Source organism: Protomyctophum parallelum, assembly GCF_964188405.1.
Source record: "Protomyctophum parallelum genome assembly, chromosome: 14".
Taxonomy (NCBI): Eukaryota; Metazoa; Chordata; class Actinopteri; order Myctophiformes; family Myctophidae; genus Protomyctophum; species Protomyctophum parallelum.
In genome coordinates, this window is record NC_139709.1 from 40,111,678 (window position 1) to 40,138,968 (window position 27,291).

The 27,291-nt window shown below is 43.0% G+C and overlaps 1 protein-coding gene across 1 annotated transcript in view; it reads left to right on the top strand.

Moving 5' to 3' along the window:
- Positions 1–27,291, top strand: part of tnr (tenascin R (restrictin, janusin)) — a 111,063-nt gene that overhangs the window by 19,450 nt on the left and 64,322 nt on the right. The window contains 10 exon segments of the mRNA XM_083781686.1: positions 11,263–11,413; positions 15,099–15,277; positions 15,774–15,864; positions 16,980–17,062; positions 19,569–19,671; positions 20,796–20,885; positions 21,942–22,075; positions 22,798–22,927; positions 26,711–26,796; positions 26,798–26,978. Of these exon segments, the coding sequence (XP_083637812.1) occupies positions 11,263–11,413; positions 15,099–15,277; positions 15,774–15,864; positions 16,980–17,062; positions 19,569–19,671; positions 20,796–20,885; positions 21,942–22,075; positions 22,798–22,927; positions 26,711–26,796; positions 26,798–26,978 (1,228 nt within the window).

A 27,291-nucleotide genomic window follows, 5' to 3' on the forward strand; every position in this document is an offset into this window, starting at 1 on the left:
GTGTGTGTGTGTGTGTGTGTGTGTGTGTGTGTGTGTGTGTGTGTGTGTGTGTGTGTGTGTGTGTGTGTGTGTGTGTGTGTGTGTGTGTGTGTGTGTGCGCGTGTGCGTGCGACCGTGCGTGCGTGTGCGTGTGTGTGAGAGAGAGAGTTTTAAGGCTTCATCACTGGCTGAAGCACAGGTGAAGTGGTGCACAATGGAGTTGTGTGTGCGTGCACACACACGCACGCGTGTGTGTGCGTGCATGCGTGTGTGTGAATGCATAGATACATCATCCTGCAAATGCGTAAAACAAATCATACACTTGCACACACACACCCGCACACATGCACGCACACACGTCATAACACTAGATTACATTTTCCCTGGGGGCCATGCAGTAGAATTTATCTACAGAGGGAAAAAATAAAAACATAGACTATTTTCATCAGACTTTGAATGTTAACCCATTCTGACCTGAGATCAGATTCATACGAGGTTTCCACTGCCACTGGACACCCACTGGTCTGATTAACCCATTCTGACCTGAGATCGGATTCTAGAAATGTCAGTCGCTCTTCGATTTCTCAAAAATAGCTAAAGCATAATATGATGCCAACACCAAAATGGGTGCCCGTTCAGAATGGGTTAACCCAGAAAGCAGAAGGATAGGAAGATACTGTGAGCAGTGGAGGAAAGTAACTAAGTACATTTACTTAAGTACAATTGTACTTTACTTGAGTATGTATACAAAATGTTAGCACTTTTACTTCTACTCCACTACATTTAAGAGGCAAATATTGTACTTTTACTCTAGCAATTATTTGACAACTTTAGTTACAGTTACTTTGTAGATTTGGATTATTATTAGTTCTTACAAAACATACATCAACTACTTCAGCCATTATATGTTTAGGCCGTTTAGCCGATCTACTAGCTCAAAATGCGTCGTGGTGCAACGCATTTTGAGCTTGTAGATCGGCTATTTTCAAAAGATCTGCATACATTTGAGAACTTCTAACGGCACATTCCGTAAAATGAGTACTTTTTACTTTTGGTACTTTAAGTTCATTTTGATGCCAATACTTAAGTTTAGTGCATACATTTAATAAGCAAATTTTGAAGTCCGGGTTATTACTTGTAATGGAGAATTTCTATATTCATACCAGTATCAATACTTTTACTTAAGTAAGAAATGAGAGTACTTTTTTCCACCACTGACTGTGAGAAAGGAGGATATAAGAAGGGACTGTGAGAAAGGAGGATATAGGAAGGTACCACCCTGGGCATCAGCGGAAGTTGCGGATTTTAGCGGAGGTATATTGCCCAAGGAAATGACGTTGATGCTTTACAAATCTCCGCGAATGAAACAAGTGTTGTGATTGGTCGGGAAAATATCGTATCCGGGGGAAATACATTTGACGGATGTTCCTCCGGGAGATACATCCGCCGATTGCTTCTCTGCCTTGCGTTGTGACCTGCAGGCTTTTCTTTTCGCAGATAAGTAAGCCTGGGACCGAGGCTAGGAAGGTACTGTGATAAGGGGAAGCAGAGGGAGATTGAGCTACTGTACTAAACTGAAGAGATTCGGTGTGGACCTTCTTGGCCCGTGTTCAGCTCCAAGCCTGCACCAAATCAGACAAGGGGGGGATTGCCTAAAGCTTATTGGCTATTAGAAGGATGAGACATCAACCCTTTGCAGAGAACAAGACCTTCCTTAGACCAAAGTCAGCAAGCTAAAGCCTTTCTCTTTAATTCCCCCAGTAAACTGCAAGTTCTTCAGGTACTCTCTAATCGTATATGCCCTCTCACGGTAATTGGTTTTCCTCCGTTTCAGAGACTAGACTTTGGCTTGGGCAGGCTTATGGCGACTTTATTTTCCCCTTTTTGTTGCTGTTGTCATATTTTGGGTTTACAATGAGTGTGTGAGAGAGAGAGAGAGAGAGAGAGAGAGAGGAGAGAGAGAGAGAGAGAGAGAGAGAGAGAGAGAGAGAGAGAGAGAGAGAGGAGAGAGAGAGAGAGAGAGAGAGAGAGAGAGAGAGAGAGAGAGAGAGAGAGAGAGAGAGAGAGAGAGGAGAGAGAGAGAGAGAGAGGAGAGAAGAGAGAGAGGGAGAGAGAGAGAGAGAGAGAGAGAGAGAGAGGAGAGAGAGAGAGAGAGTGAGAGAGAGGAGAGAGAGAGAGAGATGAGAGAGAGAGAGAGAGAGAGAGAGAGAGAGAGAGAGAGAGAGAGAGAGAGACTTCAAGGATCAAGTGACTGTTGGCTGTTCTCCTCTGTCTTTCCCCAACTCCTTCTCTGTTTCACTCCCTCCATACCTTGTATCTCTGTTTCTTGCTATTATTAAGGGACCAAGAAGTCACAAAGTGACTTTGGTCACTTATTGTTTTTTTGTGGGGTTTTTTTCTTCTTCTTCTTCCGCCAAAAATAGCAGTTCTGGCTGAACCCGTGCAGTCGGTTTTCACAAAACGCGGTAATCTGGTCATGGGCCATGCCAAACGGTGACTATGCGATAAAGGGGTCGGGGCGATTGGCCAAAATGGTGGCGCTCTATAGCACTCAATTGAAAACTTTGAACGTGCATAGCTCATGAACCGTTTGACCGTTGGCATTGACACTTTGATACACATCTGTATCTCCTCATGCCAACAACTTTCTGACTTTTGACCTCTGACCTTTAGATCACCCGCCATTTTGAATTATATGAAAAACAGTTAAAATCTTCCTCTAATATGTATCCAGTCTAATTCATACATGTAGTGGCATATGCTTATGTCAAGGGGCTGAATTAGAAACAGAAAATATTTTGGAGGGCCGGGCCAAAAGGCTGAACTTAATTATGCATAATATCAATTTTATTTCTATATAAAAAGCAGTAAATGGCCATTTATGATGATGTACAATAAGAGAGCCCCTCATTTCACATGGGTGTGTTTCTTTTAACTTTCAACTTGCATGCTTGAGACGTTTCCTTTCCCAGTTGAAAACTATGTTTTTGTTTAAGTTACAAGTCATGTAAATACTAGCATTTTATTTTAACAATGAGAACATTAGAGGTAGTTGTTTTAAAGGTTTTATGACATTCATTTATTTATTTTTATTTTTATTTTGACCTGAACTTTGAACATTCAGTGGATTTTCTGTGGTCTGAAGTTTTCTTTGGGATTTGGAAGCCTTTTGAGCTACAATGAAAACAGGCAAAACAGTGAAAACAGTGACATCTGCTGGCAAATCCCATTGACATATATGGGATTTGCAGGATCTTACATCACAAACTGCCGGCAAATCAGAGCACCTGTTTGAGCCAGAAAACCCCAGATCACAGAAAATCTACTGAATGTTAAAAGTTCATGTTTTTTGGGTGCAATTCCAAAACCTTTTTTTTAATGTCACAATCCCTTTAATAGTTACGGAGGACCCTGGAGGTGCCACTTTCACAACCCACATGGCACGCTGCTTACTATCAGCGTGAGATGAGTGTTGAGTCACTTACAACCATTAAACAACGACGTTCTGAAAACACAATAACAAGCCAACCAGTGATGATATTGTTGAGACTTGGCAGACTGGCCGGCATTGATGTGAGCACGTTCTGCCAGATTTACTTTGTGGTACACCGGCGTCGACTCGTGTGCTGGAAATAGACGATCCACAAGCTCACAGCGCATCTCCCAACCGTTCTGAACAGCCCATGATTCTTATCTGTGCATATTGTTCTTCTTGCGTATCGTCTTCTTTCTTGGTCCCGCCTTATCGCTGCTCGCAGCTATATTATCTTCTTCTTCTCCTTCGTCATCACCCCTTTCACTTCTTCCCTCTCTTCTCTGCATTCCAACCACCATTCCACACCTCCATCCTTTGTTGTACTGTAGTACAACAAACTTGTAGTACGTTGTTCCCTCCAGCCCTCCTTCCCTTTCTCCTTTGTGCCACCGGGGAAATCATATTAGCGGTTAGCGGCCTGCAGGCCCACCCCCTTTGAATTTAATCCAGCAATGGGGATTGTGCATTGGGACAATCTCGTAATGGAAGCTGGTTATATTAGCTTTGGCCAACGAGGAAAAACACAGGCTTCTTCACCATATGTTGCCAATGTACTGTAATTGATAGAGAGAGAGATGAAGCACAGGGCATGAGATTTAACAAAGTAAGCTGTGACATTGTTTGTATTTAACAAGGTGATATGTGTCAATACTATGGGTGTAACGATACATTTTAACAGCGACACGATGCGTATCACGATGCATGGTTGACGTTACGATATATGGACGATATTGGCTCATTATGACGATACAATTCAATGATCTAAAATCGTTACAGTAACTATTTAGCAAATAAATTAAATCTGTGTATGAAACATGTGGATAGTGCAGGTGTTTTAAGGGAAAATTGATGAATATGGATATAAATAAGTAAACAGTGATTCTCTGGCACAAATACTATACATGAACACATAGACAAACCCGTACCTTGACATGAACACGGAGAATTCACACATTTATTGTTATTCTCTGCCTTGAGCATTAGTACAGGCTGGCACTATTACTGCGACCTCTAAGCTCTGTACAAAAAGCGTTGTTTTGACCAGAAATGCCGCCTTTGAGGGGGATTTGGAGTCTAAAGCGACTGAAAGTGTGCGTGCGTGTGCACACACATGCACGCGCAACCATGATGGCATCCAGTATCTAAGCTAACAGCAGATAGCCATCTGAAGCTAATGTGAGTATAGCCTTTCCACTAGATCGGATCAAACACATTTATACAACTGAATAAACGTAGCCTACGTATTTTGGCAGCGTTGCTTCCTGACAAATAACACAGGCTACGTTTTTTGGCAGGGAAACGGTTAAAATTGCTAAATACAATGCACAAGTACATAGTATTGATACAATCGATAATTTGCAATGCAAAACGATACGATACTATAGTCAATGTTGCCGTTTACATTTCGATATACTTCGATTCTTGAAATTAAAATCTAGTCAATACTGTACATTATTCCATCAGTCAGTCAAGAAAGTAAGCAGTCAATCAGGCAATCAGGTCTGCAATCCATCGAAAAATGAAATACAAATATAAATTATATGAGTGATATTAGGACTTTCAATGTCTCACCAACAGGGCAGCAGAGCACATATCTTTCCTCATATACTGTACATTATAGGTAGTATTATTGCCTCAGTCTGCAGTAAAGTTGATTTGACTGAATTCTTGAGGATATACCTTTTTTTGATATGAACTTTCTTTATTGCCTTTATGTTCCTCTGTGCTTTGGATTGCTACTGTATATACTGTGCAGTAACGCTAGAATGGGTTTCCACAAAGTATGATAATTACTGTATATACCTTCCAGTATAATATTGTGAAGTCAAAGTTAAAGATTTAGAAGAAGACTCCAATATTCCTTCTTCCAAATATAGACATACAGTTATATTCACCACATAACTGTGGTGAATTATATGTGAGGTGTGATGAGCCAAAGTAGTTGAATTCATTTGTATGCAGGGCCTCTTAACCAGGGGCGTAGCGCCAAATTCTGTGCCCCCTGGGACAAGCAATCTATGTGGGCCCGACACGCAACATTCTTTTTAGTGTTGTTGAGGCGTGTTTGCCCCTCCTATGCACAGCGTTGTGTGTTTGTACCACGGAATGTGACGATTTGATTGGCTGAGCACGGAATGTGACGATTGTTTTTGAGTGGTGCAACCACTCCAAGGAACAGCAATGTCCGTGTCCGCCTATGTACTGTACCTATGTGGTCATGAGCATGCCTATGTGGTCATGAGCATGCCTATGTGGTCATGAGCTCGAGTATATGACTATTAGTACCAGTAGGGGCGCTGTTTGCCAGAAACGGAGAGAGAGAGATAGTATTAGTGCTGCACTGTTGCCTGCTAATGAGAGAGAGAGAGAGAGAGGAGGAGAGGAGAGGGGGGAGAGAGAGGGAAGTTGCACCACTCAGTTCACACGGGTGTGATTTTTTTTACTTTTAATCCAGGCTTTCGAGGCCCCTAGTAAGTCTTTCCCACTTTTCCCCCAGTCTAACACCCCTGCAATAGGTCTTTGATTGACAGCTCCCTAACACTGCTGTTTGGCTGTTCATATAGGTTATTGTCCATACTGTATATGACATCATAACTTAGCTCCACACAGCTTCAATCTGACTAGACGTACAGTACTGTATAATCAGCGAGAGTAACTGGAAACACCTGTATGAGTGTTCAAGGCCTTTTGAGAAAATGTTTATTCTTCTTTGCCGGTGGCGAAGTCCAAGGCTGTATAGTACATGGAATACATGGTTGCTTTAATGATGTTTAATGCCGTTTCAATGCCAGTCTTTAGAGGCGATGACTACGCAATGTGACCTAATAGTGTTCTTGACTTGGAGTATGCGAACTTGCGAAGTCAAAGGATAATTGCTAAAATTAGAAATGTGAACTTAACCTTGACAGCCCATGTTTTTGGGGAAACCTGGCACAGCAATGCAGTTGAACATCTGTCTGTCAGTAGAATGTATTCTTTGGAACTCAGGTCCGTTGGGAATAGCAGGGATTCAACATGGATGAATGTGAGGGTCAGGTTAACGTTAATGCACTGAATGTTGCTTCTTCTGAATGTCTGTAGCCAGACTTCATATTGTCCCCACAACACCACACTGACTGCAGCAAGTCATTTACATATAAGTTATCATAAATAAATAAAAAACGGGCGAATTAATTTGCATTCTAGGATCACAGCTGAAATGTGCTGCATATTCACCACGCTAAAAGGGAGTGAATTACAAATTGAGCTTATATTCTTTCGCCATATAATTATGTCTGGCATCCCTGTTTTAAATGTCATTAGGAGGAAATTTTTCTAAAGTTTTCATTGTACAGTGAAGTATGAATTAAGGATAGTTGCTCCTACACTCGTGGGTTAGGGTTAGTTGTTTACACTCTCAGAGAAAACAAACGTGAAAAGAGTGTGGCATATTATTTCTGTATTAGACAAAGACTAGGATGTTGATTCTTAATATTTCAAAGAGAGAGAGAGAGAGAGAGAGAGAGAGGGGGGGGGGGGGTTAAGAATAACTATAACAATAATTATAAACAAATATGGAATAATAAGAAATATTATAAAAATAATATGCAAGGAATAAAACAAACCACTGTTATTATTGACTACACCTACTGTAGTTGCTCACACAGCATGGAGGACAGGAATTACAGTGACAAAAAAGTGCAGACACATCAGCAACTGTAAATATATACAGTAGCAGGCTGGACTCTGAATCTAAAGATTTGCACGCACACTGTGCGCCCCCCCCCCCCCCCCCCCCCCCCCCCCCCCCCCCACACACACACACACACAATCATTATACAGTTGTAGCCCCCGGCCTAATATAGTTGAATACCCCATTGAATACCACATCTAAAACGACCATCAATAAAATATGCAATACAATCATGTTCCCCTCCACTACAGAGGCAATCAAGGTAACAGTGCTGTTTAAACCTGGCCAGTGTGTACTTAAAGAGCATGTAAACTGGAAGTACCCTAACCTAGAATGAGTATAAGGCCTATAAGAAGTGTTATGTATTGCATTTTTGCCAGACCATAGATACAGTATGGTATAAAGTTTATACCATACTGTATCTATGGTCTGGCTTTTTAATTATTCTATTTTGGCTGGGTGGTTTATACTATAAACCACCCAGCCAAATTAGAATAATTAAAAAACTATTATGATAAAAAAAAGTGCCCTTCTGGGCACAGGTCTCCACCAGGATTCTTCCTCAGCCTAGTGGGAATATGCGTGCACTGTTTCATCGCAATGGGACGCTGCGTTGAGGCGTTGTGGCGATTTGTACAAAGCGGGCTACTCCTGAAAACTGTAGGAGCCAATCGTGGACAATCAGGATGGAATATGAGAAATCAAACAAACCTGTCTTGATCACATGACTATGGAGATCATGTGTACCGATTTGCGTGAAATTTGGATAAAATCTGAAGGAGTAATAATAGAAAATGTGTTTTACATATGTCGGCCTCCTGGTGGCGCTATAAAGAGCAGATGTGAAAAATTCCAGACAAAGGTTTTTCCTTGGCCTCTAGGGAGTTGGCATACAAAGTTATCCACAGATCCGTGCAGTTAGAGGTAAAAACACTTTTCGGCCAGTTATAGCGCCACCTTAAGGCTGAGTTGAAATTGTTCATGTGGCATTTCTTCCTCAGCCTAGTGGGAATGTGGGTGCACAATTTCAGGGAAATCACGCAATGTGTTCATGATTTGCAGCATTTTGTTTGAAACTGAGCACTCCTGTGAACTTTGGAAGCCAATCTTAACCAATCAGGATGGAGTGTGAGAAATGTGAAAGACCGGTTTTGTTGAATGGCTCTAGAGAGACTGTGTACCAATTTGCGTGATGTTTGGACAAAATCTGTAGGTGTACTGTGCAAAAACTTGTTTTGCACAAAGCGGCCTCCTGGTGGCGCTATAACAGGCCGTTCTGGAAAGTTTGGGGCAGAGGTTCATCGTTGGCATCCAGGGAGTGTGTGTGCAAAATTTGGCATCGACCGGGTTAACGGTGGTCGAGATTAGCTGCTCACGGACACACGGACGGACGGACACACACACGGACGGACGGACGGACGGACGGAGTGCAAAACATACTCTCCCCCCATGCCTTCGGCCTGGTGGAGACAATAAGCTGTAGTTTTGACTGGGGGTGTCCACTGAAGGCAGTGAAATAATTATTTTAGACAAAAGGTGGTGATGCACTCTAAGGTATATAGACCGATTCCGTAGCGGTTTCACGGTCGCAGCCTACGTATTTCCTGTAGGCGGACTCGACGTAGCTGCGGGGATAAAACCCTCACCAGGCGCACCTCTTCCACTACAGTGAACGGCAGAGTGACTGATGTTAGTTTGCCTCAAACTTTACTCCTTTACCTGCTTTTTTATTAACACTAACATTACAAAGATGCCCAGAACATCGAGATGAACCTGTGTAGTTTATGGCTGCTCCAACAGTAGTGGCAACATAAAAAATAAATAAATACGGAATGTCAAAATATCCACCGTGGTGGCTGAGACCAGAGCCATTGAGTAATGGTTGAGACAAAGCAGTGAAAGGTCCTGAAAGATACATAATTTCAGTCTTACCCAATACCCAATCTTTCTGTTTTATTAACACAAGGCTGCTGTATTTTATACCTCATACTAAGCATTTAAAGTATGAGGTATAAAGTACAGCAGCCTTGTGTTAATAAAACAGAAATATTTGGTATTGGGTAAGACTGGCGTTATGTATCTTTCACTGCTTCGTCTCAACCATTACTCAATGGCTCTGGTCTCCGCCACCGCGGTGGATATTAGACATTCCGTTTTTTTATTTTTTTATGTTGCCACTACTGTTGGATCAGCCATAAACTACACAGGTTCATCTCGATGTTCTGGGCATCTTTGTAATGTTAGTGTTAGTAAAAAAGCAGGTAAAGGAGTAAAGTTTGAGGCAAACTAACATCAGTCACTCTGCCGTTCACTGTAGTGGAAGAGGTGCGCCTGGTGAGGGTTTAAACCCTGCAGCTACGTCGAGTCCGCCTACAGGAAATACGTAGGCTGCGAACATGAGACCCGCTACGGAATCGGTCTATAGCATGACACACTGGCCAAAAGATGGCGGTGCACTCTATAGTAAAGCATCAAAAGATTATACCCTGAGGGAAGGGTTTGCTCCGCCTCAGACCATTGGGTCTGGGTGGTGGAATGGATTGAATAGTTTTGCAAGGGGATATGGTGAAGGGCACTGTAAATAAGTTGCACTGTCTGAGAATCAAATGTTTTATTGTGTGGAAAGTGCCACACTAGCTCAGTTTATGATCGATAGAATATAGGTTTTGTTTTGTAATGTAACTCAGGAATCCAATAAGTAGGATGAATAAAGACACCAGTAGGTGACGGTAATGCACAGATTTGTTTGCCAACCGCCGATAAACCCCACTAGAAGAAGAAGAAATGCCCAAAACAAGGCATTTCCTGTTTACCTTTATCTTCCATAACACTTGAACATTTGGCCTGCATTTAATGGACTGCATGCTGTCTTGAGACATCCACAGGTTCACGTTTACATTCTCATATTTAAATGAACACTGAGGATTTTGCTGTTTATATTTACAGTATTATGTTTACTTGAATTGAATTGAATTGAACAGTTTAAGTTGAGAGGGTCCTTTTCAGCAATGTCTTTACTCTTCACAGTCTAGTGGGAACTGCCCAGTACAACCACAGTCTTATAGAGGGTATATGCAAATGCATAAAGTGAGTGGCAAATCGAGTGGCAAAGTGAGTTTAATGTTGTTTAATGCTATCAGATAGGACTTTTCTGTTTGATGTATGGGCTGTCAATGCCAGAAAGTACGTTTTTTGCCACTCAGTAGGCATTAACGCATAACTTCCGGGTACGATGATGATGTCACACGCATACCCTCTATACTGTCGGCCACTGTGCGGCTCCACTGGAGCAGTTTTAGTTGCTTAATTGCCTTGCTCAAGGGCACTTAAGCACTTTCATGGTAGGGTGAGTGTTCACTTCCCTGGCAATCTCTACCCAGATTCTGCTGGCCCGCAGGGATTCAAACTGAGAACCTTACTCTAACCTTTATAGGCAGCCACTGCCCCAAACCATGCTGACAACAACCACGGCCACAGTTGTTCTTATCTCTGTTGTTTTATGTATTCTTTTTAGAGCTGGGACTCGATTAAAAAAAGTAATCTAATTAATCAGAGGCTTTGCGATTAATTAATCTAGATTAATCGCATTTTAATCGCATATCATTATTTGACCCGAGAACAGTGAGAAAGCAATTTTTTCAAATGGATTTTGGTATACTAGTGAATCAATGAATAGTGAATACATAAGTTTAAGCAATAAAACATTGTTTTTGTAGTAATAGGGGTAATAATTCTTTATTGAATAATTGCACACAACTGTGCTGTAATCCACGCTACCATCGGATAGCCTTTTAAATCCTATTTCCAATCCACGGGGACAAGCAAAGTGATCTCAGCGGCTTCCCCCAGTCTGGTGAACTGTCTGAGGTTTCTGGTGGTGTTATTGTCTGAAGAGGACACGGACACTTGGTGCGCAGGTCCGTCTGAAAACTGCCCAGTGACAACGTTCCGCGGTGAAAAAAATAGTGCGATTAAAATGCGTTAATTTTTTTAATGCATTAATTTTTCTGTAGTTAATTAATCGTAATTAATCGCAATTAGTCCCGGCCCTAATTCTTTTGCTATCTTGTTGCAGGACAACGATGGAGGGATGACAGCTCAGCTGCCCAGCACCATCACCTCTTTCCTGCAGACAGGCCTGAGGCCAGGGGAGGAGTACACCGTGAACCTGGTGGCTCTGAGAGACCAGGGCCGCAGCCAGGCGGTCACCGCTACTGTCACCACACGTACGTTACCGGAGCCATCACCACCACACATGAATTCATTCACCAGCAGAATTATGTAGAACGATGGTTCTCAAAGTGCGATTTTGCCACTCGGTGGCGCGCTATGAGCTTGTAGATCTGCTATTCTTCAATAGCTAAAGCATAACATAATGCTAACACCAAAAGGGGTTCCCGCCGCAAAATGGGTTTAATCTTAAATAACTAAATGTCAATTTAACGTTTAGTGTTTAAATTCACCAAAACTCACACTTGGGGTTTCACAACATGGTGAGGTTAAGTTCTCACGTGCAGGCATGTGTAAACACACACATGCACATACACATGCTGTACACTACACACACATCTGCCTGCAAGCATTCATGCAAAACATACAAAAATTACAAGCACAGGCTTAGTGTACCTATCTTCAGACATGCAAATCCTCTCTCTAGGCGCGCAGACACACACGCACACACACACACACACACACACACACACACACACACACACACACACACACACACACACACACACACACACACACACAGTCTAGACACCTAGAGAGTAATAGGGGATGTCACCTTGACAAATTGGACGGTCTTTCCACCAATTATGCCCTTAATGTAAACCCTCGGCAAGGTATACGGTATACCAACCCCCCCACCCCCGCCCCGCCAAGCTGACTGACATTTCTTAGACAAGCAGAGAGTACAGCCAATTCAAAACTCCTCTGTAACAATTCAAACGGCGCCATCCGGCAGTCAAAACACCATCAATTTCCTGTCAGGTCTTTACGTCCCGACTGTCGCTTGTAATTAAGTAGGTATTTATAATTCATGAGCTCCTCTCATTAATTTTTCACCTCGGTCGGACACCTTATTGGATGGAGAGGACGACGGCGGCGGGGAAAAAGAAGCGCAGACAAATTTGAAGTTGCTAAATTATTCATGAGAGCAAAGATTTATCCTTCCACAGAGATAACAGGGTAGAGGAGGAGGAGGAGGAGGAGGAGGAGGAGGAGGAGGAGGAGTGGAGGGGAAATGTACAGGGAGAGAAGAAGACGACGGGCGAAAAACCGTCTGCTGTGGGAGTGGGTTCTAAAGCATCCGTCTCTTCTTTAGGCCTGTTTTGTAGAACGAGGCCCAAGGGGGCATTTTCAAATACCTCGGGGGGCCCATAGTAGCTTCTGAGGAAGACCTGCAATATGTCAAGATTCAACATTCTTTATTGTTACATTCCATTATATACTGTAAGGACAAGAGAGTAACATGTCTGTGTTCTAGTGGCACCTCGACATTGCAGCTACAAGAAAAAATAATTGTGATAATTACGAAAGCAATGCGAAGAGAGAAGATGAAACGTTGCGACTGCATAGACCATATTAATTATTCTTAAATTGATAAAAAAAAAAAAAAAAACTAAAACAACAGCAGCAAACAATAACAACAGATGTTGCTGAAATAAGGAACTCTGGTTTAATTAATAAGAGACAGCTTTCCATTATCATATTGTTCGTGAAGCCACGCTTCTTTTTTTGCTTTAATCTTCAAACTCAAAGCTGTGAGCAAATTCAAGTGTTTAGCAGCCGCATCCCATAAGCCCTGCACAGCTGAACTTTGTGGATGTGTTTAGCTCGTCACGCCCCGGCGTGTTTTGCACTCTCCAAACCTAATGCAATAAGTGTCTGGCTGTGCAACAATCACCATGGAGACAATTTAATTATGCTGTATGTGTTCGTACCTTGCTTGGGTAAAGCCTGTCATGTCATGTCGGTTTTACACGGCCAAAGAACAAGGGAACAACATGTACAGATATTATAAGTTTTAGGGACTTTTGATACTTTCCCCCAGTTTGTGACCGTCCTAAAGGAAGGTTTTCCTTGAGTCATTTCTTGGCATGATTTATTCTTGGTATATGTCTTTCCACTTTTTCTATATGCCGTATCGGATAGATGAATAAATAAATAAAGTCTAAAGCCCATGCAGCTCACTTTTCCTAACTACCGGGAGGGGCGTTCCCGGTTTGAGCCTTATTGGGAATGATTTCTGATATCTGTCAAGATTATCCTAATGTGAGCCAAGCTTGCGTCTCAGATGTGCTTCTCTATAATCGGACTGATAGACCTTCATCATTGACCCATTCTGACCTGAGATCAGATTCATACGAGGTTTCCACTGGACACACACTGGTCTGATGAACCCATTCTGACCTGAGATCAGATTCTAGAAATGTCAGTCGCTCTTCGATGTTTCAAAAATAGCAGACCTACAAGCTCGTATGGCGCGATATGAGCTTGTAGATCTGCTAAGCATAACATGATGCTGACACCAAAATGGGTGCCCGGTCAGAATGGGTTAACAACTTCTAATAAGTGACCAGAAATGAATGAACAGCTCCCGACTCCAAATCTCCCCATTTGACAATCATTGTCTCCATCTAAATTGTAAGATTTTATTTATTTATTGTCATACTTCCTCAAATAATTACTTGGAAGCACTATAAGTAGCAACATGCAGTATTACACAACACCCATACCCATGATATTAATTATTGGGGACCCCTTGTTTTTAAGTGGTGCAACCACTTCTACATCCAGCATGCAATGTCCGTGTGCCTGTGTACCTGTTTGTGATGTGTGTACCTGTGTGAGCACGAGTGGTGTGCGCATCCGTGAAATTGGAACGAGAGAAGTATGTGACATGGCTGCCACCTGCTGGACGCAAACGATACAGAGAAGAAATTGGAACGATACAGAGAAGAAATTGGAATGATACAAATTGGAACGATACAGAGAACCAATAGACGGGAGTTGCACCACTTGGTTCACACTGGTGTGATTTTTTTCCCTCTACACAACACCAAATATCTGCATCAAAAACAGTAACGCGATGAGAGCTTGTACTGTAGATCTGCTATTTTCATTGATGTTCGCCCCAGAAAAGATATATGCAAGGGTTCAGTGGACTTAATACAGATTACGGACACTTTAAAACCAGACAGACTACTGTGTTATATAGTACACAATCTTCAATGTAACTGAGATATATGAAGTACACTTTCGTCATGGTTCCATTTGTACACACTCTCAGAGTTCAATTAGCACAGTTGACTGTAGTGTAGTATGTTGCTGAGAAGGTGACTGTACTTTAGCTAATGGCCATCTACCCATCTTGTCAATAGTGATTAAGTGGATATGCGATTACTAGCAACGTACGTAGCTTTGGTTAAATAGGCACAAAGCAATATATTCTTGTGTACAGCCTAGGCTCTATTAGTTTAAATGGGTGCTTTGGGTTCCATTTGAGGCGGATGATGTGGCGTCGCATTCAATAAACAGCCGGTCATTGGATATTTGCATTCCACTTTACAGTGAGAGAAGGAATTACTGCAGCCTTTTCCAACCTTTCTCGGCCTATTGAATACCACTAGTTACATTCTCTACTGTAGCAGTTTAAATACAGCAGAGATAATTTGTGTGTCCTTTTAAAAGTGAATGTGGCATGGTAGCAAGGACAGAGCTTTTATACGAATTTATAATATGAACCTTTCTTTCTTTCTTTCTTTCTTTCTTTCTTTCTTTCTTTCTTTCTTTCTTTCTTTCTTTCTTTCTTTCTTTCTTTCTTTCTTTCTTTCTTTCTTTCTTTCTTTCTTTATTTCTTTCTTCCTCCCTTCCTTCCTCCCTTCCTTCCTTCCTCCATCTATCCAGTAATTGACGGGCCCACCCAGCTGATAGTGAGGGATGTGTCTGACACAGTGGCGTTTGTGGAGTGGACTCCTCCCAAGGCTAAGATCGATCAGATAATACTCCGCTACGCCCTGGTGGGAGGCGATGGGCCTCGCACCACCTTCCGTCTGCAGCCCACACTCAGCCAGTACTCACTTCAGGTTGGTTAGGGTTAGGGTCACCTTTCACCTGCAGCCCCACACTCAGCCAGTACTCACTTCAGGTTGGTTAGGGTTAGGGTCACCTTTCACCTGCAGCCCACACTCAGCCAGTACTCACTTCAGGTTGGTTAGGGTTAGGGTCACCTTTCACCTGCAGCCCACACTCAGCCAGTACTCACTTCAGGTTGGTTAGGGTTAGGGTCACCTTTCACCTGCAGCCCCACACTCAGCCAATACTCACTTCAGGTTGGTTAGGGTTAGGGTCACCTTTCACCTGCAGCCCACACTCAGCCAATACTAATTTCAGGAGGGAGCGAAGGGTGCTGTCTGCATACAGTCTCTAATGCTAGTGTATTTTCTGTTTTCACTATCACGTTGTATAAGCTTGTATAGATGTAGATCTTGTAGCTTAGCTCCTGCAAAAGGTTTCCCTCAGAAAATGGATCCTGTGGCTTAAAACGCATATGAACAGATAAAAAGCTCTCCTCTCCTGCAGGTCCTACGGCCTGGCTCTCGGTACGAGGTGTCAGTGAGCGGTGTGAGGAAAGGAAACGAGAGCGGATCCGTCTCCACAGAGTTCTCCACCGGTGAGGCTCGGCAGAAAGCAGACGGCTTTCTGCTGGTCGTGTGTGCTGTTGTGTGTTAGCATCTCTACTCTGGAGATGACCTCTGACCAATATAGCCAATCTGTCTGTAATCGGCTATTTTCCTGTCTTCAATCAGTTCTTTTCTGTATTTAGTGTTAAAAACAGTGATGGGACCTACAGTACTTTAGAGACCTTGGGAACAATGTCAACCGGCATTTGTTGTTTATCAGCATTGCTTGAAATCGCAGTTGACCGTTTTTTTTTACGCATACTGTACACTAGTGTGCTCACACTGAGTTGGTTGGCGAATGTGTCTTCAGAAAGATTGTGTTGCAGTATGTACAACTTATATTGTTTTACTTGATGTAAAGAGAAAAGTATGTGTTATGCATATGGTGATATGCAAAATGACTGATTTGACTTAAGTAACTGATAATTTGCCAACACAGTATCCTGTGTTTAATGATTAATCATATGTTATGCATTATAATATGTCAACTGTTATTAACAAAGACTTATCATAATTTTATGCATAATAATATATGTCACCTGTTATTAACAAATGACCATAATAACCATAATGTTATGCATAATAAATCGTTGCTGTCGTGAGAAAACCACCTAACCTCATTTTTTTGATTTATTTATTTATTTGCATTAATCAGTGCTATTGAACACCTGTCTGTATGTTCGTTACAAAAATATTGAACCAACGGAAAGTATTAAAAAGCGCTTCGGACAAAACCTCTTAATTCCATTGGACCCTCAAACTGTCTGCTAAAACAGCTAACTCCACCACTTCTCCCCATCTCATGCAAGTATTTGACAATATTTATAAAGTCACAACACCAACTTTGATGTGGCAGCTTTGTTTTCAAAATATAAGGTTTTCTTCAATTCCCGAAAAATTTATATCTTTCATTTTCTGAAAAAATGAACATTTTGGAGTTAGGTTGGTTTCTTCCCGACAGTAGAGATATATATGTAAACTGTTCTTAACAATGACTAACCATAATGTAATGCGTAAACTGCTGATGTTGTTGCATGATGGTACACCATTTCTGCGAATTGGTCTCAGTTATCCCGAACATTGTCAGTTTTATCGTTCTTCTCAGAGATCGACGCCCCCAAGAACCCACGGCTGGTCTCCAAGACCTCCACCTCCCTGGAGCTGGAGTGGGACGACAGTGAGGCGGAGGTACTTACAGCGTGGATCACGTCGGATTTACGTCTGATCCTCAGCTATTTGTTTCATTCTGTGGCATTTATTGGCTTTAGCCACTCTGGACGATACACAGCACTTAGAACCACCAGAATCAGTGTAGGCTTTTAGTATTAGTTAACCCATTCTGACCTGAGATCAGATTCTAAAAGTGTCTTTGATTTTTCAAAAATAGCAGACCTACAAGCTCGTATCGCGCCACTCGGTGGCGCGATATGAGCTTGTAGATCTGCTATTTTTCAATAGCTAAAGCATAACATGATGCCAACACCAAAATGGGTGCCCGATCAGAATGGGTTTAACCCAGGCCCGACATCGAAATTAAAACAAAGTCTTTCTGAAACACATGTTTCTAACTAAGTTTCCAAATTTGCGACACATTTTCACGATTTTTCAAAAATAGCAGACCTACAAGGTCGTAGCGCGCCACTCAGTGGCGCGCTATGAGCTTGTAGATCTGCTATTTTTCAATAGCTAAATTATAACTAACTGATTAAAACACCAAGTGTTCCCGCCTAAAATGGGTTAATATATCGGAGGGTCTGTATCGACTTTAGCATAAGTTAAAATATATACAGTAGGAGGTTCAGTATAGGGTTTAGCATACCTTTATATACAGGAGCATCAGGGCATAGCATAACATACATATGATCCTAACGTGATGCAGCCTTCTGCTGTGCAAATACAATGGCCTAATTTGCTAACAATTTAACACTTGGAAATTTCGCTGCTCTTCAATCTTCTAAATATGAAGTGTTTTTCTTTAGCTTTTTATCTTAAAAGATAATATGTTATCTTCTGCAGCATAGATAACAGCTGGAGTGTCAAAGCACAGTTTACTGTAGCATTTAATATCCACCTTCATCCAGACATTTTATTATTGAATTCTATATTCTATATATATTCCCACTAATAAATTCATTATTAATCATTAATGTGTCAAATCGAAAAAAGGGCTCCGTTACGCCCTCCATATTCATATGGTCAATGCCTGTGTGAAAAGTGGGAGCGATTGGTGCAGGCAATGAGGAGATAATGCTTTCTCACACACACACACACACACACACACACACACACACACACACAGTAGAAAACTTAAAAAAATTACTAACTAAAAAGAAACAAAAAGTAAGTAATTTATTGTAATTGTTGTTATTGCAATTTGCGAGCTGCGTTCGCTTCCCGCGTTTGCGCGTCTTACTTGTTAGAATTATAGTATGATAATGGAACTGCATTGTTTGGACAGTGGGTGGTTTTCTGTAATGAGCCTGAAGACAATGTTAAGTGGAAGCCATATCTTCATTAGTTACTGTCACTGTGTGGTTTACCTCCACTACCATGTCACATGCTGGCAGGCTCTATGCCAAGCCAACACACACACACACACACACACACACACACACACACACACTGGTGGAAAAAGTACTCAAATGTTTTCAAGTATCAATACTGCAATGTAGAAATACTCTGTTACAAGTAAAAGTCCAGAATTCAAAATGTACTTTATTGTGACAGTACAAAAGTATTGAAACAAAATGTTCTTATTGTACCAAAAGTAAAAGTACTCATTGTGCACATTTCTAATGTATAAAAATCTTGTGGCGCATTTTGAGCTTGTAGATTGGATATTTTCAAACGGCCAAAATGTATTAGGGCTGAAGTGGGTAATGTCTGTTTTGTAATAATAATCCAAATCTACAAAGTAACTAGTAACTAAAGTTTTCAAATACATGTAGTGGAGTAAAAGTACAGTAATTGGATCCGAGATGTAGTGGAGTAGAAGTATATTGGAAATACTCGAGTATAGCACAAATGCCTCAAAATTGTACTTAACCCATTTTGGGGAGGGAACCTCTTTTGGTGTTAGCATTATGTTATACTTTAGCTGTTGAAAAATACTAAATAGCAGATCTACAAGCTCATAGCACGCCACCGAGTGGCGCGCTACGAGCTTGTAGAAACTGACATAGAAACATAGCTTTTTCAGAAAACTGTCAGGACAAAATGGGTTAAGTAAATGTACTTGTGTCAAATATTACTTTCCACCACTGGCGATGTAAATGTTGTGTGTTTCAACCTCTAGGTGGAAGGCTACCAGGTGGTGTACAGCACGCTAAATGTTGTGTGTTTCAACCTCTAGGTGGAAGGCTACCAGGTGGTGTACAGCGCGCTAAATGTTCTGTGTTTCTACCTCTAGGTGGAAGGCTACCAGGTGGTGTACAGCACGCTAAATGTTGTGTGTTTCAACCTCTAGGTGGAAGGCTACCAGGTGGTGTACAGCACGCTAAATGTTGTGTGTTTCAACCTCTAGGTGGAAGGCTACCAGGTGGTGTACAGCACGCTAAATGTTGTGTGTTTCAACCTCCAGGTGGAAGGCTACCAGGTGGTGTACAGCACGCTAAATGTTGTGTGTTTCAACCTCCAGGTGGAAGGCTACCAGGTGGTGTACAGCACGCTAAATGTTCTGTGTTTCTACCTCCAGGTGGAAGGCTACCAGGTGGTGTACAGCACGCTAGCAGGAGACCAGTATGACAAAGTCTTTGTGGCGCGCAGCGAGGGACCGACGACCAAGTCCACGCTCAGAGGTTAGGATGAGGGCGAGCAGGAGATATTGTGTCCCTCATGTAAAGTCCTTTCAATTCATTTGTATTCGTTGTTATAGGTAAACAAAACATCCCAGGGTTTCCCCCTTGCAATAAACAAGTCCATCGTAAAGGCGGAGTTGGTACTTGCATGTGCAATTCACAAGAAAAAGGATGTTACAATTGTTTACAATTTTTTATTTATACATTTTCAGGTTTAAAGACAAGACATACACATACACATATACACATACAGGATGTTGTGAAGTTGAACATACTTCAAACATAAAGCCAGCATTGACTAATCAATTGTAGGCTACGTGTACTAAACAGTGTGATTTTTTATTTTGTATTCCAGCTTCAGGAAGTCGAAATTGTTAAATTGTCACCTTTTCCACCCCTGCTCTGTTTGTATGCCTGTCTATACCAAATCTCTATTTTTGGCAAACGTCCAGAAATTATTATTTTTGTAATGCCATTTCTCATGAGTGACATGGCGCATACATACTGCATCCTAATCCAAGGGAGGTGTCACCATTTACCTCAAACACGAACAGAACTCCACAGTCCACAGGACAGAACTGTTTGTTTGCCTCGCGGGTGTGGATCAGAATGTTTTATGAAAGGCCACGGTGGTGAAAGGCTGTGGCTGGCATGAGAGGAGAGAGAAGAGGAGCTCATCTGAGTCTCCTACTGGGCAATGGTCTGTCTGTCTGTCTGTCTGTCTGTCTGTCTGTCTGTCTGTCTGTCTGTCTGTCTGTCTGTCTAATAGTAATATAGCAATGCTGCAAATGTGAAAACATTTGCAGCATTGATTTTCAACACTAATTGGGTTTTAGCCGAAGATCTCTGCTAACCAGGGGATTATCTGAGATTTTCCAAAAAGATATTGATTTACACAATATTTGTTGGTCTGGCTTCATTAATAATTAATTAATTTAATTGGGCTTTTATGGAGGAAAAAAACCCTCCATATAACTGCCTGGGGTGTGTGTGGGGGTGTGTGTGTGCGGGGGGGTGTGAGATAGAGACAGAACAGGGATTGGAGGACACACAACACATTTATCTTTTTTATTACTTTAAATTCTCTCTCTCTCTCTCTCCCTCTCTCTCTCTCTCTCTCTCAGACCTGCTACCAGGAACAGAGTATGGAATTGGCATCTCCGCCATGAAAGGAGCCAACCAGAGTACGCCAGCAACAATGAACGCCAGAACAGGCAAGTGCTCATGTTTAAGGAACCACTGATCTAATACAATAGCCACTGATTGGAGAAAAGCACTACTGGAAACCATGTAATCATCACAGGCCATGTTTTGACGATTATTTTTCCCAAACACTGGGTCAGGACCCATTTTATGCGTCCTTTTTACATTTCATTTGTAATTATTATTACTTAACCCATTCTGACTGGGCACCCATTTTGGTGTCAGCATCATGTTATGCTTTATCTATTTAAAAATAGCAGATCTACAAGCTCGTATCGCGCCACCGAGTGGCGCGATACGAGCTTGTAGGTCTGCTATTTTTGGGTCAGAATGGGTTCATCAGACCAGTGTGTGTCCGGCGGAAACCTCGTATGAATCTGATCTCAGGTCAGAACGGGTTAACCGGTGCCCGGCTGTAGAGCACCGAGTCGGTATAGCGATGGAAGTTGGAGATCCATGCCCCACCCGGCTATACAATACCCGTTGTACCCGCGTCAGAGTACCCGTTGTACCCGTGTCAGAGTACCCGTTCCACCCATCTGTCTGTGTCCCTTTCATGCCCATATATGGAGACTCCTGGATGTGTCTCTCTGTGACCCTTTATTCCTATATATGGAGTTCTGTGGCAGGCATGCCCAAATATGGAGTGTTGTGATGTCAGAACAGGCCAGCTCCAAATATGGACTCTGGGCAGGGGGCCCTGTCCAGAGCCCGGACAGAGGCCTTTTGTTTTGCGGTTCTGGACAACCGTTGGTCCGACAAACTCGGCAATAATTTATTGTCTCCTACTGATTTCTCGATTTTCATTGGTTTAAGTTGATTTTTTTTACTGAAATTCCTTGTTTTGTGTGTATATCAGGTCTGGATGTGTCCATGGGTCTGACAGTAACAGTATGTGTTGTGTGTATCAGGTCTGGATGTGCCCATGGGCCTGACTGTAACAGTATGTGTTGTGTGTATTAGGTCTGGATGTGCCCATGGGCCTGACAGTAACAGTATGTGTTGTGTGTATCAGGTCTGGATGTGCCCATGGGCCTGACAGTAACAGTATGTGTTGTGTGTATCAGGTCTGGATGTGCCCATGGGCCTGACAGTAACAGCGTCTACAGACAACACCATCACGCTGCAGTGGGGGGAGGTCCAGGGGCCGATCGACCACTACCGAGTCACATACACATCCTCCTCCGGTGCCATCACAGAGGTAAAGAGTCACATACATACACATCCTCCTCCGGTGCCATCACAGAGGTAAAGAGTCACATACATACACATCCTCCTCCGGTGCCATCACAGAGGTAAAGAGTCACATACATACGCATCCTCCTCCCGTGTCACCTGTGGCTGAAAATGCAGAGTGGAGGGGGGGGGGAGCAAAGGATCAAACAAAGGATATAATACATTTCCATATTGGCTCGATATATAATTTTAGATCATTTCACTGACACTGACCGTGTTTGAGGGTATTTTACACTGGGCCCACCTCATATTTAGAGTCATGATGGCAATGTGTGCTTGGGGATATGAAGCTCGTCTGGTAAATTGTCCACCACCGCCAATAGGCCTATATATCTCACAGCCCTTCCCCGTCCATAGCCTTACTCATGGACCAGAGCTACATCCCTACCTGCTTTCTCTGTACCATTTAAGGCCGTTTCCAAATGTTAAAATGTAAAAGACCAATATTATTATGAAGAAAACAAGATGTTAAGACTGCTAAACCAAATAGAATGAAGTTTACCTTCAGAGAAAGCGTTGTTTATGGCTTCTGAATGTAGGTCTTTTAACATGTAATACGTCACATCAACACCACTAGGTATGGAAAGGGGGTTTGGAAGGGCTGTGAGATAGGCCTATTGTATCTTTGGACAAATTGCCATCATTGGCGCTGTAGTAATGAGCTAAGCAAACGTTGCCCTGTTCCAGATGACAGTACCCAAAGACGTGACCACCACCACACTGACCGACCTGGACCCTGGGACGGAGTACACCATAACCGTAGCGGCACGTAGAGGAAGGCAACAGAGCACCACAGCTACCATAGATGCCTTCACAGGTAATGGCTTTGATTTGCAGTGCCCCTGCGCAGTTTGATTCATTTATCTCATAGTTTGGGGGGGCTGAAACCGTGGCGATGGCTGTAACCATGGTGATGATAGAATCTCTGGTGTTTACCTAATACATTTGGGGTAAGTGAGAAACGGGCTTCTCAGTTGGGTGCATATGCTATACAGTACAATAGTGCTACCATGAAGCATTTATTGTGTAGTGTGTGATACAAATAATTGCGTCTCGCCTTGTTCTTCGCCATGCTGGCCAGGGTGTATCAAGGACAAGGACACACCATACTGTACCTGTATGGCCTCCAAATTACCCATCAGATGAGAATGAAACAGCATCCAGTCACAGCTGTTTGTTGATAACTCGGGTTGAAAAAAACTTCTAAAAGGAGTTCAGTGACGGTGGCGTGTAATGTTGTGTAGCCTACAGTCTAATGAAGAACTAGTGTGTGCTGGCGGGAAAAGGTAAATAAAACCGAAGAAAAATGGCGTGGAAAGGCTTTGATGAAGCCATTTGCATAAATTATTCACGGTGCCTAATGAGCTTTCTACAAGTGTTCTCTAATTGCACCTTCATTTTGCATCCATCATCTATGGCAAGTAGGGTAACAACCAATATGTACTTCTCTTTCTTCTCTCTCTCTCTCTCTCTCTATCTCTCTTTCTCTCTCTCTCTCTCTCTCTCTCTCTCTCTCTCTCTCTCTCTCTCTCTCTCTCTCTCTCTCTCTCTCTCTCTCTCTCTCTCTCTCTCTCTACTTGTCGATCTGGAGGACACATCTCTCTGTCAACCTATTCAATGGCACAGCCATTCTCCATTTTTTTTGCTCACGAGGGAATTTCTTTGCGATTTTCGCAAGTGCCAAGAGTGGCGGCCGTGTGACAGACGCACGCTCGCCTGCCATCACATCTGTCACTCTTTGCATCTCCTGCTATCTCCCTTCAGTCCAGCGTGCCCGTGCTCGCGTTGCCGTTTACTATCGCGCCGCTCGTCGCTCTCGTTGGGCGTCAATGTTATCGTCGGGGACGTTGTCCTGCATTGTTTGTTGTTATCCTCCTTTATTAGCACCACTCACCTTGTCGTATCCGAGGGAAGCAGAGGAAGGGAGATATAAGATAGAGGACCATGCAGACAAGAGCTCTGTGGCACAGTGACAGACTGAGAATTATAGGGGGAACAATTAAACGTCTCATCCTTGGCTCTTTTCCCTGCCATTCTGCTAGTCTGTCAGAATGGCACTCAGGTGAACGTCCTCAGTGGTGGAAAACAGTACTCAATTGTTTTGCTCGAGTAAAAGCATCAATACTGCAAATCTGCAAAGTAGATGTACTCCGTTACAAGTAGAAGTCCCGGATTCAAATTGTACTCGAGTAAAAGTAAAAAAAGTATCGGCGTCAAAATGTACTGAAAGTACTAAAAGTTAAAGTACTCATTTTGCCTAATGTCACAAGTTCAAAATGTGTTACAAAATCTTTTGAAAATAGCCGATCTACAAGCTCACAATGCGTCGCTTGTAGTTCTGCTATTTTCAAATGGGCCGAAATGTTAAGTGTATAAAGGGTTGTTTTCTAGTCGAGTGTATGTTTTCTAGTCAAAATTAAAATCTCCAAAGTAACTAGTAGCTAAAGTTTTCAAATAATTGCAGTGGATTAAAAGTACAACGTTCGCCTGAGATGTAGTGGAGTAGAAGTAAAAGTATTGGAAATTGGAAATTCTCCAGTAAAGTACAAATACCTCAAAATTGTACTTAAGTACAGTAAATGTGTTTAATTACTTTACACCACTGCGTAGCACTGGCATCACCTGTCAGAATGGCACTGGGGTGAAGTCCTCATCCGGAGGGGATGTGAGATCAGCCTCCTTTCACCCACTCTGAACCTCAAACGATGACTGATGGAAATCCCATAACGCCGCAGGAACCGTTTGCCTGCTGTCCGTCCTTCTGCCCGTGGCCGCCATTCTATCTATTATCCTACTGCAGGACGTCGAAGCGCTTTATACAGTAGTGTCGATAATTCATACAGGCTCATCTGTCCTTCTGTCAATATGCCATCGAGCTGTCATCTGTCACTGCCGCAATGTGTTGCTTCACCTTTTTTGCGCCAGATCTTTTATCCCATTCTGACCTGAGATCAGATTCATACGATGTTTCCACTGGACACACACTGGTCTGATTAAACCCATTCTGACCTGAGATCAGATAAAAGAAATGTCAGTCGTTCTTCGATTTTTCAAAAAATAGCAGACCTACAAGCTCGCTATGAGCATAGCCTGGTTAATAAACCAGACTAATATCGCACGGATCCGCGGGATATTAGTCTGGGGAGGCTCAGCTTGGATTTCATTTCCAGGGAAACATTTTCTCTTTGACGCAATTGGTCAGAGCTACTGTCAGTCAAAGGTCTCAAGCATTGAACGTCACTGTACCAAAGCCCGCCCATATTGCATACCGTTGTCCCTATTGGGCGCCCACATTCTCCTGTGTAGGAAATGGGCGTAAAAATTGAGCCTCTCCAGACCGAAATCCGCTGGTAGGCAATTTTTTTTGCCAACGGCTGATTCGGTCTGGCTTATTAACCAGGCTACTACGTATGAGCACACCTAAATGGGTGCCCGGTCAGAATGGGTTATTTGTCAAATAACATTTGGAAATGTTTTTTTCAAAGTAATGGCCTGTTTGGAGTTGCACAGTCATAGGGTGTATATTATTGCAAATAATAATACAAATTATATTCGGTTTTGTAAGACTCCTAGCCAGGTTATAATGAATTAAAACAAATATATATATAAAAAAAAAACTGTTTTAATCATGTCTAATTGTCCATTGATCAACTCTAAACTATTCATCCTCATTTAATTAATACCATTAATTCATGCCATTAATTTGTACTTTGTCACACGCATGAGCAAAGTAAGGCGTTCTCGCCAACATCACAGGTGTTTGCGGACGCAAAACTCATGCCAGCAGCACATTGGATCAATCACCCCAGTTGTGATGTGCCATTTCCACACTTCCGGAGCCGCGCTCCAAGCCTCTCCTACAGTCGCGGTGCATTCATTAACTTCAGCCACCATCTGTATCTGCTGGCAAAGCGTTTGCACATCTGTGGTGTGATCTGCAAGAATGTGTCTGTGATATAGTGATGGCGTTGATGGTGGCTCACCGGCTCGCCCGGGCCCGCCTCCCGCAATGCGCTGCTTATCATCTCCATTTCCATTTGCTGTCGGCTCACAGCTTGCCTGTTTTGCTCACGATAAACATCGTGGCGAAGTGGCGCTGCTAACTGCAGCGCCATCGTGCACTGTAAACACTTCTTATCCTAACTATCATCAGTGTCTTCGTCTTCATCAAGGCTGTCACCGTCTTAAGCCTGTTTGTCGTCGTCATCATCATCATCATCATCATCATCATCATCATCATCAGTGCTTTCCATCTGATGTGAGGCAGCTCCATCACACTCTCACTCACTCTCCTTCTCTGGATTTCAACCTAATGTCTATATTATCTTCTGACGCCGTTTTTCGCCACACACGCCACACCTTTGTCGTCGTCGTCATCATCATCATCATCATCCCCACTACTGCGTTCCATCTCATGTGAGGCAGCTCCACTCACTCTCTGTCTCTGGATTTCAACCTAATGTCTATTATCTTTCATTCTCGGATCCATCCCCCAACTAGTCACTCCCATCTCTCACCTCCGTGACAGCTTATGCTTCCTCCACTCGCCTTCCTTGACGGTCACCTTTGACCCTTGGCCCTCCCTCCCTCCCTTCATCAGGGTTCAGGCCCGTAACGCAGCTCTACCTGTCGGACGTGACGTCGGACTCGGTGGCGGTGGCGTGGAGCGCCCCGGCGCCGCCGGCCCGACCTCTTCATCCTCAGCTACAGCTCGGCGGACGGCACGGACACCTCCAAGGTCACGCTGGACGGCTACAAGACCCGCTCGCTGGTCCAGGGCCTGCTGCCGTCCACCGAGTACACCGTGGGCCTCATCACCATACAGGGAGACGTCACCTCTGAGCCCGTCGCGGCGTCGCTCACTACAGGTCAGTTGGCTATTCAGTATTTTAGCTGTGACGTGAGCGCCCCCTCCTGAGATACTTCCGGGTCCTACTTTTGTGTCCCCATGGAGTTATACTGTGATGCTCCGTCGGACTAAATCTGAGACGAAAACAACCACGAAAGTCTCATTTTACCGCTTTCCTCGCAACAACAAAGCTGCGCTGCTCTCCAAAATCTGGCTGTGACAGGCCGTCTGCCCCACATGGAATACTATCGCCATTTTATTTGATTGTGTCAACTAAATCCTATGCAAAATAATGCAAACTAGATTCAACATACTCAAGCCTGCACACATTG